At 39.7% G+C, this 13,791-nt stretch overlaps 1 protein-coding gene across 1 annotated transcript in view; it reads right to left on the bottom strand.

Moving 5' to 3' along the window:
* LOC142184311 (plasma kallikrein-like) overlaps positions 1–13,585 on the bottom strand; it is a 39,212-nt gene extending 25,627 nt beyond the window's left edge. Inside the window, exons 1-6 of the mRNA XM_075259096.1 lie at positions 13,519–13,585; positions 9,346–9,505; positions 9,021–9,127; positions 6,837–6,996; positions 6,477–6,586; positions 2,332–2,491 (exon numbers count right to left, since the gene is read on the bottom strand). Coding sequence (XP_075115197.1) covers positions 2,332–2,491; positions 6,477–6,586; positions 6,837–6,996; positions 9,021–9,127; positions 9,346–9,505; positions 13,519–13,576 — 755 coding nt within the window. The 5' untranslated portion in view covers positions 13,577–13,585. The remainder of the gene's footprint in view (positions 1–2,331; positions 2,492–6,476; positions 6,587–6,836; positions 6,997–9,020; positions 9,128–9,345; positions 9,506–13,518) is intronic.
* Between the last annotated feature and the right edge of the window lie 206 nt (positions 13,586–13,791).

Below are 13,791 nucleotides of genomic sequence, written 5' to 3' on the forward strand. Positions count from 1 at the left end.
TACTGTGTGCAGACGCGCATATCTAATCCTCTGGTGTGTGGTACTGTGTGCAGATGTGCATATCTAATTCTCCCCTGTGTGCTACTGTGTGCTGAGACGCTGAGACGCGTATCTAATTCTCTGGCTTGTGGTACTGTGTGCAGAGGCATGTATCTAATCCTCCAAAGTGTGTTACTGTGTGCAGACACACGTATCTAATCCTCCTCTGTGTGGTATTGTGTGAAGAGGTGCGTATCTAATCCTACAGTGTGTGGAACTGTGTGTATACGTGTGTATCTAATCCTACGACATGTGGTACTGTGTGCAGATGTGTGTATCTAATCCTCCGGCATTTGGTACTGTGTGCAGATGCGCGTATCTAATCCTCCCTGTGTGGTACAGTGTGCTGAGATGCATATCTAATTCTCTGGCTTGTGGTACTGTGTGCAGAGGCATGTATCTAATCCTCCAAAGTGTGGTACTGTATGCAGAAACACGTATCTAATCCTCCTCTGTGTGGTATTATGTGAAGACGCACGTATCTAATCCTACGGCGTGTGGAACTGTGTGTAGACGCATGTATCTAATCCTACAGCATGTGGTACTGTGTGCAGATGCGCGTATCTAATCCTCTGGCGTGTGTTACTGTGTGCAGATGCACGTATCTAATCCTCTGGCATGTGGTACTGTGTGCAGATGCGCGTATCTAATTCTCCCCCGTGTGATACTGTGTGCTGATCTGTGTATCTAATCCTCTGATGCGTGTATGCCTGTATATCAGTGTTGGGTTGTGTATGTGGAGTGACCATGTGTATTGCAGTTGGAATATGAGTGAAAGACTTGCAGGTTTGTATTGGCTAAGGGAGGGGAGCATTGTGTTTGGAATGCTGTAGCTCAGCAATGGTACGTCCGAGCGAGTTGGAGTCTTAAGCCTTCCCAGATACCTGAAGTATCTCTGTACCAAATTTGGTGAAGATCGGTCCAGTCGTTTGGTTCGTATTAGAGAACGGACAGACAGACAGACAAGAATTAATTTTTATAATATAGAGAGATAATACTAATATGTATACAAAACAAATATAATACTAATAATACTAACAGTGACCAACTGGCATAGTGGGATAGAGGGCCCTCCCCACAAGGGCTTACATTCAGGTGACAGTATTCCCAGAGCACATTTGGTCATAGTATTTCATTATTAGCATGTCAAAGGTCCTAGATACAGGAAGGAGGCCACCATAAACTAGGTAGAAAAAACAGCTGGGCACGTTCCTTTACCAGTAAACAATGGATGTTTAGGGTGGACTTAAGGCGGAGGGCAGAGGAATAAGCAAATACAATCCATACAGACATATGGCACATATGACATTTTTCCCTTTCTTCTCCCTCTTGAATGACCAACACTTACCCTCTACATTCTCCCCTGTATGATCTGAATGCGTGTCAGTCACTACATTAGCTGCCTATTCATTACAGAATACAATATAAACTTATCACCCTCATCTACAAGGCTCTCCATAATGCCGCATCTCCCTACATTTCTTCCCTTCTTCTATGTCTATCACCCAAACCATGCTCTCTGTTCACTAAGACTTACATCCTCCCACACTCATACACAAGACTTCTCCTGAGTTGCACCACTTCTCTGGAATGCTCTATCCCGGACAATCAGATTAACTCCCAATTTCTACAGCTTCAAGCGCAAACTACAGACACATCTTTTTATCCCAATTCCCAATGTAAACCCTTCCGTACTAGAATTAGAATCTTTAAAACAAACCCTCCTCTGTTCACGCTCCCACATTACCCCAAATGATATGATGTCATTTAAGACTAACTTCATATGTCCAGGCACCATCTACATGTTAAAGGACACGACAAATGAAGGCTCATACAGTTTTATGTTTGTATTATGACAGTAATCTCTATTACAAAATTGTCTGACCACTGTATGAGCAATGCCGCCCCTGCTACCTCTTGTGTCACCCCCTCTACCTCATAGATTGTAAGCTCTTGCGAGCAGGGCCCTCAGTCCCATTGTGTGAAGTGACTATTTCTTTGTAATGTAATTTTTGTCTGTACTTGAACCTTACAAATTATACAGTGCTGTGGAATATGTTGACGCTATATAAATAAAATTTATTATTATTATTATTATTACCTCCCCCCCAAAGAACAGGTTAAGTTATATTATATAAGTACTCTCTACTACTAACGTAGTTTTAATATGTGCACATATTATAGATATTCTAGTTGTAAGGATGTGTCAATGTATAGATATATTGGTAGATAAAGTTTACAGCTTCCTTTGTCTTCCATCTTTTTTGGATCTCCATTATCATCTGCACTAACCTTTGATTTGGTTCTGAAGAATCCTTTGTTACATAGGTAAAAAACAAGCAGTTTGGGTAGAATGTACAAATCTTCTGACACATGTTCTCATTAGTTGCTATAACACTTCCAAGATTTCCCCCAGAAAATTCCATATTCTGAAATTTATCTCTATTACAACCTACAAGACATAAGATAAAACATAATTAACAATTACATTTACCAATACAGTGAAAACTTCCTCAAAAGACCATGTTTGAGAAGTCTACCCCGGTCCAGTCCAGATTTACAGTAAAATTGGCTCTTATTCTTTTATGTTATCTCGGTATAGCAGCCCTGCATATCTTTTTTTAAAAATTTAAAATTTTTGTTTTTAATTAAATGGTGTAAAATTATTTTTTAATATATAAAAAAATCTCCATCAAGCCCCTATCCCAGTCTCCCCAGACCCTAACCCCAGATAAACATAGTGCATGAATACAAAGTAAAGTCCTAAAAGTCCATACATAGTGAAGGTCTGTGTTATGTTTTGGTAGCACCAAGGAGACATGGGAGCTAAGTTAAGCCGGAGGTAAGAAAAGCTTCTTCCAGTAGACTCGTCCATTTTATGCTGTAGCCTGTAGATTGGGTGAAATATTGTGCAGCACAAGAGACTCACACCATCCAGTTGCCTCCAGTGGGGACCCACTATAAAATTGTTTCTACCTTAGCCGATATCTATTTAACTCCCTCAAAGCCAAGCCCAAGGATTCTATCCAGGGTGCCCATAGCTTGTCAAACTTAGTAAAAACCCCACATTTTAAATTAACATTTTTAACAATTTAGGCATTATATACAAACCATGCTACACTCAGCGACAACAGAGGTACTCTCTCCAGAATATTTAATTAGTATTAAAATTTCGATTGGGAGCCCATTATACAGCTACATATAAATATTAACAGACAAACATTCTGCTCATAAGCCTTGCTTCTGATTGTGGGGTCTGGCCAGTACCCTGTTCTGTGCTAGGGCCCTCCTAGCTCTGTGAGCTGGGGATATGTTCACACACAGCAGCAGACCTCAGGCACCAGCAAGACTCTACAATATGATTGGTGATTGGTATCCTACAGTGTGATTGGTAAGATGAGGCCCAGCCCAAGAGTACTGGTTTGCCTAACTCTGCACCTAGATGTTAGTTCAGCCACCATTGGATCTCCAGCATATAAAAATAAACTGAGTAGTTTTTTTTTAATATGCCAGTGTATTATAATGACACATACCCTGGTTGAGATGATGTACCATGAGTTGGTGTATGAAGTATAATGGGTCTATTGTGACAAGTCAGGGTGATCTGAGGGCCCACTCTGGCTGATGGGCCCACCAAGGGATTCACCTGCTCATCCGTGGACCAGTCTGAGCTTGGATACAACCTTGCATGGTCTGATCTATACAACTTCCTAATGCAAATATGAACAGATTAAGTCAACATTTGTCACAGATAGCAGACTGCTGACCAGCTGTGAGGCAACCTCTAAGAGAATTGTACCAGCAGACTTCCTGGTCTTCACCCTTTAACCTCCAAATGCATATATGATCTTTTTGGGGGGGAACCTGCCATGCCACTACCTCCTGAAGTGGACCCAGTTTAGCAGCAGCTGACCAGACAGACACGGCACCACGGAAACAGAATAAAAAACACAGAAAGTGATCAAAGGCTAAAAATAGGATGGACAGGTGAAGAGTATAAAATAACAGGGTATTTTGCTGAAAGCCCAGGGCCAAGAAGGGAAAAACTCAGAATTACCAAACAGAACACAGCGACAGGTAATCCAACAGACCTACAGTCACTGTGTGGGGGACTTACTGTACAGGGACCTGAAAAGATGACACTTACTGCATTAGGACCAATAATGGAACAGTATACTTTGAGAGTCAATAAACAAGGCATCAAACTGTATGAGGTTCAATAAGAAGGCAATATAGTGTGTGTGTGTGTGTGTGTGTGTGTTTGTGTGTGTGTGTGTGTTTGTGTGTGTGTTTGTGTGTGTGTGTGTGTGTTTGTGTGTGTGTGTGTGTGTGTGTGTGCTGTAGGGTTAACTAAATGGGGCTTTATACCATGTGGGAGTAAATGAAGGGGGTATTTTACTGTGTGGGGGCCATTAAAGGGTCTTCCTCCTTTAACTTCCATATGGGATCCAGTAAAGGGGTGTTATACCATATGGGTGCTGGTAAAGGAGGCTTTATACCATTTAGGCACTGATTTTTATTCCGACGCCAGACCACCAGGCATTTGTCATTCGGCTATTGACAAATGGCAGTCAAATAACTAAGTTAAACTTGTGCTAATGTACATTGGTACAAAACTTAGGATCAGGGCAGATGTAACTTTATGGCAGGTGTCCTTTAGGCAGATCGAAACTTCTGAATTTCATCTGAAATTTCTGCTGCTTGCGCTCAATAGAGAAGGAAGAATTGCACATACTATTGAGAATGCTTATGTTAAACAACTCTCTTGTGTTATATTCTCTCTGCATGCTACATATTAACAATAATGAGGGTCTCTCTCAAAGTCCCCTTTGTATGAGGTCATACCCAGAATGGTGAATAATACAACAGAAAGGTTGTGTAATTGGTCCTCGCATACCACAAGGAGACATTCTACAGAAGAGTACTTTATTAGAGAGAAGTTCTTTTCATACCTTTCTATGTTTCTACAGAACAATTAAATCCAATTAAATTAAGGATTATTTTGGTCTAGAGATCTCTTTCAATAGCCCAGAAATATTAATAGCGTCCTTACATTCCAGGAGAATAATCCCAGCATATGGGATTTCCACGTGTATAGACACAGTAGGTACATAAGATCAATGGCATCACTAGAAAGGGGCATCTGGAAGTGCTCAAAGGGTTTGCCAAGAGCCACAAATCTCTGAGCACATACCATTTATAGATGTAGCCAGTTTAATACAATGGTGTTGACTCTTCGGTCCCTTGCACACGATGTAGCGCGGCGTTGATTCTGACATGTAAACTCATGTCAGAATCAGCGCTTCAAAACAGAGTCCCATTGACTTCAATGGGTTCCGTCTTACGTGCGCTACACATTTAAATCAATGGGAGGCTTTTTAAGCCATTGATTTCAATGTGTTACGCACGTTAAACGGAACCCATTGAAGTCAATGGGATTCTGTTTTGAAGCGCTGATTCTGACATGAGTTTTCGTTTCAGAATCAACATCGCATTACATTGTGTGCATGGGCCCTTCAAGCGCAAGAGCCTGCATTGCCAGATGACACATGGGATAGGGGGTTAGGTGGGCATTTCCCCAAGAGTTGTCTTTGGGCACAATGTATGGTGGTATTACTCAGGGGCACTATTTGTTTGGAACAATTTTTTGGAAGGGGATTATGAGTGTACCATTGATCATTACTGGTATGGGCACATTTATTAAATGCAGTCATTTATTTTGTAATTTTAAAAACTTTCATAGGGCAGCCATATTGCAGACACATACTTTCTGTGTCCGGCAGAGTTCATGCTTTATAGCAGATACATTGTATGAGAGTTAGGCCTGGTTCACATCTGCGTTTGGTACTGCAATCAGCACTTTTCTCTCCCCATGTTTGTGCGGAAACCACACGGACCCCATTATAGTCTATGGGGTCCGTGTGGTTTCTTAGCTAACCCCTTTTTAATGTGTTCGGTATTCAATTCGGGGGGTCCCCAAGTGGAATACCGAACACAGATGTGAACCAGACGTGAATTGACCGAGAGATGTCATAGATTGTAATAGTCTCCAGAAAGCAATGAGTACAGTCAAAGGCATAACTCAAAGCTTCTGGGCCGCAGTGAAAAATATGTAATGGCCCTTCCTCTTACCATGTGCTATCTATAACACTGATGTCTTACGAAAGTCATTGCTACCTCTGCACCCCCGATAGCTTTCTCCAAGTACTGTCTTCCTCATAGACCAGAAAGTGTCAGGGTTGACACTTCACTTCGCTGTCATTCAACTCTCTACATGAAAATAATAGTTTATTTTGACTGCTCTTGCCACCGATGTGAACATATTTAATACATTTCAACTTGACCATGTTATAGAATTTTAAAAAAATGTGTCCACCTCGATAGTATTAGCTGTGCAGATACAAGTGCTCACTCCATATGTAGTATCACATACTTACCCAGCGAAGACCTTCCACAAGCCTTTAATGAGAATCCGCATAGGACATCTGGAAGTTCCCTTATTTTCGTTGGTGTCCCTTTGCCAGAGTATTTTAAGTAACAAATGTTCCTGGAAATAATGGCATCAGGGATTATGACAAATGTTAGTCGTATAGGTGAACATATTAATGATACCAAACAGTCAAAGTAAAAAGTTATCATTACTCTTTGAGGTACACTATAATCGGCCATATGGGTGGTAAGTTTTCTTGGCAGTTGGGACATAAAAGCAGTGTTTCTAATCTCGGCAGTGATTTGCCAAGATGGGAATAACCCTTTACTATGATCTTTAGATATTATTGTAATACAACGTCACTCACCGGAGTTGAGCATTGTAGAATTTCTCTGTAACATAGGTAAAGAACAGGCAGTGTTCATTATCGGTGCAACGTTGTCTGCATTCCTCCGCACTGCTTACTCTAGAAATGTTATATGTCGTTCCAATCATGTCAAGTCCTGGAAAAATTTTATCCCTGCAGGCTAAAGCAATTGAGACAACCGTGTAATGACTTATCTTACATGCAATGGAATGAAATACAAGATAACGAATATTAAACGTTTAAGTTGAGCATTTGTTATAAAGCAGTGAACACAGTAAAACACATGTAAAACCTGAAACCAGGCAGAATGTGACCATTGTGGGGTTTAGGAAAAATTTTCCTAAGAGAAAATACAATCCAGTCTGTAGCATCTTATAGAGCGGGTGGAGATGAGCAGAAGGACATATAGTTTACATTTATTTAACTCTATGCTTATTCTGGGCTTAGTAGCCATTGAGTAGTTCTACTCAATGATTGACACCCTGATCTGAGTGTGAGTATCGATGCTGCTATTCACAACCACCCACTGGACTCCTAAACCCAGAATAAGCAGAGGTTTGTATGAACAAATCACAAGTTATACCAAATTCTTCCTTCAAAACTATGTATCAATCTACTCATCTCCTCCTGCTCTATAACATGGCGCCTGCAGATGGGATTACATCAGGTTTGCTTTAAATGTAGCACGCCTTCCCCTTAGAAGTGGTGAACCCACTACTGCTAGTCAAACTCTTCTATCCCCTGTGTTATCTCTATCTAATTGTTCTAATATTCACATCCTGTTACCTAGGAAGGAATCTCATAGGTTTAGTCAATTGGGTAGCTTTACTATTTGCAGCTACTTACTAGTTTTATGCTATATGTATGTATATATATGTTCTATGCTAATAAGTATAGCAGGCACAAGGATAGTAAGAAGAGTTCTACAGTGTGAGAGCCATAATGTTCTTATAGTAACTATAGTAATAGCTCAACCTTTCTGTACATAGGTTTAGTAGTAGTGTTGTTAAGTTTCAAATTATCGATCATGTACTTCCAGAGTTAAAGTATCATATTAATCATTAACTTAGTAAGATCTAATGTCACACATTATGTAACACAATGTAGCAGAGGATCTCATTGGCATATTGTATGAGTAGTCACATAACGCACACCAATGCACAGGTATTGTGGTTTGTGGTGATAGAACAAGTAGAGGCATAATACCCTGCAAAAGGGAGAAGGGTGGATACTGAGCACTGGAGAGAGGCATTGGGGTCAACAGGATTGAATGATCACAATGGCATTACTGTATTTTTATAGGTTAGCTATCTACAAAATATACATTGTATTTGTGCATTGTAATGGAACTGCATGAGATATAATCATACAGGGTGAAGAGGGTCATGGTAAAGCACTGGACATGCATGACATGGCTGTAGTATAGTATAGTCTTTACGCAATCCTTGTACATGTTTTTACCATCTAACAAAGGACCTTCATTGGGTGAAAGCCACTAATCGTTCTTGTGTGGTGCATTGAGTGGTATTTTATGTGGAGCACTACCTATTTGATCCTGGATGTGTGAGTGCAGCACAATATGGCTGTGATGGATGTTGTTTGGATAGTCCCGTGAATCCAGCCCCTTTTAGACTGGCAGCTGCTTTGATGAAGAGCTGATCCTTGGGGTGGGGGGGGGAGGTGTTGGCTTTTGAAACCCCCAATGGTTAGGTAGTATTACTGAAGGAAGAATTACAAGGTACCGATGGAAATGTTATATCCATGGTCCAAGACCAACAAGCTAAGAGCTGTTCTTTTGCATGGTCTCTCCTCCATAGTGACACGCAGTAAAGTGCTCTTGCTGCATTTATTCAACTTTATAAATATTGCAGATGTACAGTATGGTTATTAAATCTGCAAGCCAACTTACTTAAATGTAGGAGAAGATACAGAGCTAACTCAGCTCCTACCCTGGCCTTTCTAATGTCACCCATGTAACTCCATTGTTTGTAGCCTTTATGTGTGGTTGTCTATTCGTGTGACAGCGTCCACTTGCATTTTCTATAGGGAAATCTGCTCTCCCTGCTAGATTTAGTTACCATACAAAATGTTGGGGCATTTTACACCAATGTCAAGTTGGTATACAATAATACAATAATACATTTGCCATACTATATTCTTCGAAAGAAATGATAATGTTCTCACTATATATTTTCTTTGTGCAGTGTTTTAAGGAATATCCTGAAATGCTTCCTGGCATCGGCACTTTATCTAATGTTAATGTTGCACTTTCCTTCAGCAAACATGCAAACCTGGGGAATGGAAAGGGAAAAATATGTTTTATTATATGCAGAGGGCACAAATATTATGCTATTTAAAGCATACCCTAACTTTTGTAATGTAACAATATAACATACATTAATATACAGATTAATTTACCTATTAAACACATGAATATAACAATTTCTAATTTTAATATGTATATACTTACTGTTTGATAACATCTAGTGTGTCGGCTATGTTGTCTTACCTTTCATTAATATTTGGCCAGCTTTGTGATAGGTAAGAAAACATCAAACAACGTGGGCTGAAAGTACAGGCCATTTGACAATATTCAACATCTGGAGAAAAGACAGTACCCATGTCTCCTCCTTGAAAGAGCACATCATTCTCTAGTCCAGGCTCACAGTCTAGTAAAAGGAAATGAACTTTGTTATTGTGTGTAAGCAAAGGCTGCAGAGATTGTAGTCACTGGTCCGGCATTGCTTATTAACTACATGACATTTTACAGTCCTATGAAAAAGTTTGGGCACCCCTATTAATCTTAATCATTTTTAGTTCTAAATATTTTGGTATTTGCAACAGCCATTTCAGTTTGATATATCTAATAACTGATGGACACAGTAATATTTCAGGATTGAAATGAGGTTTATTGTACTAACAGAAAATGCGCAATATGCATTAAACCAAAATTTGACCGGTGCAAAAGTATGGGCACCTCAACAGAAAAGTGACATTAATATTTAGTACATCCTCCTTTTGCAAAGATAACAGCCTCTAGTCGCTTCCTGTAGCTTTTAATCAGTTCCTGAATCCTGGATAAAGGTATTTTGGACAAACAATTCAAGTTCAGTTAAGTTAGATGGTCGCCGAGCATGGACAGCCCGCTTCAAATCATCCCACAGATGTTCAATGATATTCAGGTCTGGGGACTGGGATGGCCATTCCAGAACATTGTAATTGTTCCTCTGCATGAATGCCTGAGGATTTGGAGCGGTGTTTTGGATCATTGTCTTGCTGAAATATCCATCCCTGGCGTAACTTCAACTTCGTCACTGATTCTTGAACATTATTCTCAAGAATCTGCTGATACTGAGTGGAATCCATGCGACCCTCAACTTTAACAAGATTCCCGATGCCGGCATTGGCCACACAGCCCCAAAGCATGATGGAACCTCCACCAAATTTTACAGTGGGTAGCATGTGTTTTTCTTGGAATGCTGTTTCTTTTTGGACGCCATGCATAACGCCTTTTTTTATAACCAAACAACTCAATTTTTGTTTCCAAAATGAAGCTGCCTTGTCCAAATGTGCTTTTTCATACCTCAGGCAACTCTATTTGTGGCGTACATGCAGAAACGGCTTCTTTCTCATCACTCTCCCATACAGCTTCTATTTGTGCAAAGTGCGCTGTATAGTTGACCGATGCACAGTGACACCATCTGCAGCAAGATGATGCTGCAGCTCTTTGGAGGTGGTCTGTGGATTGTCCTTGACTGTTCTCACCATTCTTCTTCTCTGCCTTTCTGATATTTTTCTTGGCCTGCCACTTCTGGGCTTAACGAGAACTGTCCCTGTGGTCTTCCATTTCCTTACTATGTTCCTCACAGTGGAAACTGACAGGTTAAATCTCTGAGACAGCTTTTTGTATCCTTCCCCTGAACAACTATGTTGAACAATCTTTGTTTTCAGATCATTTGAGAGTTGTTTTGAGTAGCCCATGATGCCACTCTTCAGAGGAGATTCAAATAGTAGAACAACTTGCAATTGGCCACCTTAAATACCTTTTCTCATGATTGGATACACCTGGCTATGAAGTTCAAAGCTCACTGAGGTTACAAAACCAATTTTGTGCTTCAGTAAGTCAGTAAAAAGTAGTTAGGAGTATTCAAATCAATAAAATGATAAGGGTGCCCATACTTTTGCACCGGTCAAATTTTGGTTTAATGCATATTGCGCATTTTCTGTTAGTACAATAAACCTCATTTCAATCCTGAAATATTACTGTGTCCATCAGTTATTAGATATATCAAACTGAAATGGCTGTTGCAAACACCAAAATATTTAGAACTAAAAATGATTAAGATTAATAGGGGTGCCCAAACTTTTTCATAGGACTGTATATACACAGTCTACCAATAAGTATTTGGACACTTGTGGTAGAATAGAAAAACAACATTTATTCATATCCAATAGTTGGTAGAGACTCCGTGACCGGCAATTACAGCCGCAACCCTCCGGGGCATGCTTTCCACAAATCCATGTATGAGGGCTAGTGGTATTTTATTCCATTCGGCTTGGAGAAGACAGGTAAGTTTTTTTACCGATTTTTTCAGGGGTCCGCTGACTTGGAGCACATTCTGACAATCACCGTTCACCTTCCACTTCGTAATCACATAGACCACTGTCGATTTTGGGTAATTCAGTTCGCTTGCTATGTCCCTTAAAGATCTACCATTTAGATCTACCGACAATTAACCCTTGCTTGAAATTGGGCAACTCTACACTTCATGGCATCTTGCATGCGACTAATGCCAATCCTACACAATATTTAATGGCGGAAGGCGTGATGTACATCACAACTGCAGATATCTTCAATTGCATTTGCATGGGTGTCCAAATACTTATTGGTAGACAATGTAATAAATGTGAATATGAAAAAAACATTCTAATATACAGTACAGACCAAATATTTGACACTCCTTCTCATTCAAAGAGTTTTCGGTATTTTCATGACTATGAAAATTGTACATTCACACTGAAGGCATCAAAACTATGAATTAACACATGTGGAATTATGTACAACTGAAAATATGTCTTCTATTCTAAGTTCTTCAAAGTAGCCACTTTTTGCTTTGATTCCTGCTTTGCACACTCTTGGCATTCTCTTGATGAGCTTCAAGGTAATTTATGCTGGAATTCTACGCCACTGTATAGCTATGTGTATAGCTATGAGCTGGTGTAGATCTCTTTCCAGGTGCATGGCCTATTGGACGGAGTACCTCATTTATGAGAACACGTTCACCTTGTCATATACTGTATGAGGCACATCCTCCTAAAATGTTTTGAATATTTTGGTAAGAAAACCTACGCACAGCTAGTGCTGGTATCAGCTGAGAAGCAGAAACAATTGTATCTATTCTATGAAGTGCTCAGGAACAGAACAGCTGAGACTTTAGTCTGACACATTGTAGTCACATACATTTGTGTGGCTGCTGCTGATGTATTAATCACACAGAGCATTGTGCAGAGTGAATAATATCATATCAGCTTCTTAGAACTAGCATGTGCAGGATTTGAATCCTCTGAGTATAAGGTTCTGTTCACGTCTGCATTGCAGTCTTTGTTAGGAGCATCCACAGATCCCATCAAGAATGCAGTAAAATGTCTGATCTCCTGACAAAAAAATGACGGATATAATTATAGTCAGCTTGGTCTGTTGGGGACATTGAGATGCTATATCCCTTATTAAATGGATCCAGTGATCCCATAATGAAGCAGGGCAGCAGAAATACAAATACAGATGTAAGCGACACCTAAACAAGAATATATTTATTTACTCAGAGCAAATTAATATTTTTAATATGGTGATGAATTAAAACACAAAAAGGAGGAATATAAGAAAAATGGCTTAAATCACAACACTGTGACCCAAAAATGTGCCACAATTATGGTACTAATTTATTTGTCCTAATCAGCATCTGTTCTTCGGCATGTCACATGTGTCTGCTGTGACCCAATCACAAACCTCAGTGATGCCCCTGAGATGAGTGACATGGGAGAAGAGAACAGAAAAGACCTTAAGAACCTACAAGTGAAGACTGCATGCCCAGGAGAGGTGAGGCAACCATGGACAAGGAGCATTTAAGCTTCTAAGATTAATAAATGAGGTTTGCTATATAGGACATTAAAGGAGTTTGTGCCTTTATGGACACTTATCCCCTATCCACAGGGCAGGGAATAAGTGTCCAATTGCTAGGGGCCTAAATGTTGAGTCCCTCAGTAATCAAGTGGATGGGGAACTGACACTGCCCCTAAAGCTCCTTGTGAATGGAGAACCAGTGAACTTGCATGATCGGCAATCCATTCACTTCTATGGGATATGGAAACTGTCCAAGAATATGCCTTATTGAGCACCTTGTGCTGATTTTAATGTATTTATGTTTCTTATACTTGTTTTGAAAAAATTAACTAAAAAAGCGTAAATTGGAGACCCCCTTTAAGTCATGTTTAAAGCACATTTTTGCACATTTGTGTTTAGCACTTGAATAGTAAAACACTAATAAAAATTTTTTTAAGATACATTAAAATATGATATGTATAGAATGTAGGTATTGTAAGTAGATGGATGTATTTAGCTATACAGTATATACTAGTTAAGTCAATGTGATATCCTCAATATTTAACAGAAATATTACTTTACCTCCACAAGCCAAGCCAAACAGCAAAAAAAGACTCGATACAGTGTAATAAAATGCCATCCTGTAATAAAGTAAGATACATACATAAATAATCTATGGAAATCATCAATGTTGCTCTATTAATGTACAAGCGGGATGAGTTTGGTTCAGAATAAAGGATATAAAGTACCTGATTTGTGCAGATTGTTGTCCCCTGGCTGTGAATGAGACAAGTCACTGGAGTCCTAGGCTGCTCATTCTGAAAAGGGGCATGTTTACATTGTATTACAAAACTG

Source organism: Leptodactylus fuscus, chromosome 1 (genome assembly GCF_031893055.1).
Source record: "Leptodactylus fuscus isolate aLepFus1 chromosome 1, aLepFus1.hap2, whole genome shotgun sequence".
Lineage (NCBI taxonomy): Eukaryota > Metazoa > Chordata > Amphibia > Anura > Leptodactylidae > Leptodactylus > Leptodactylus fuscus.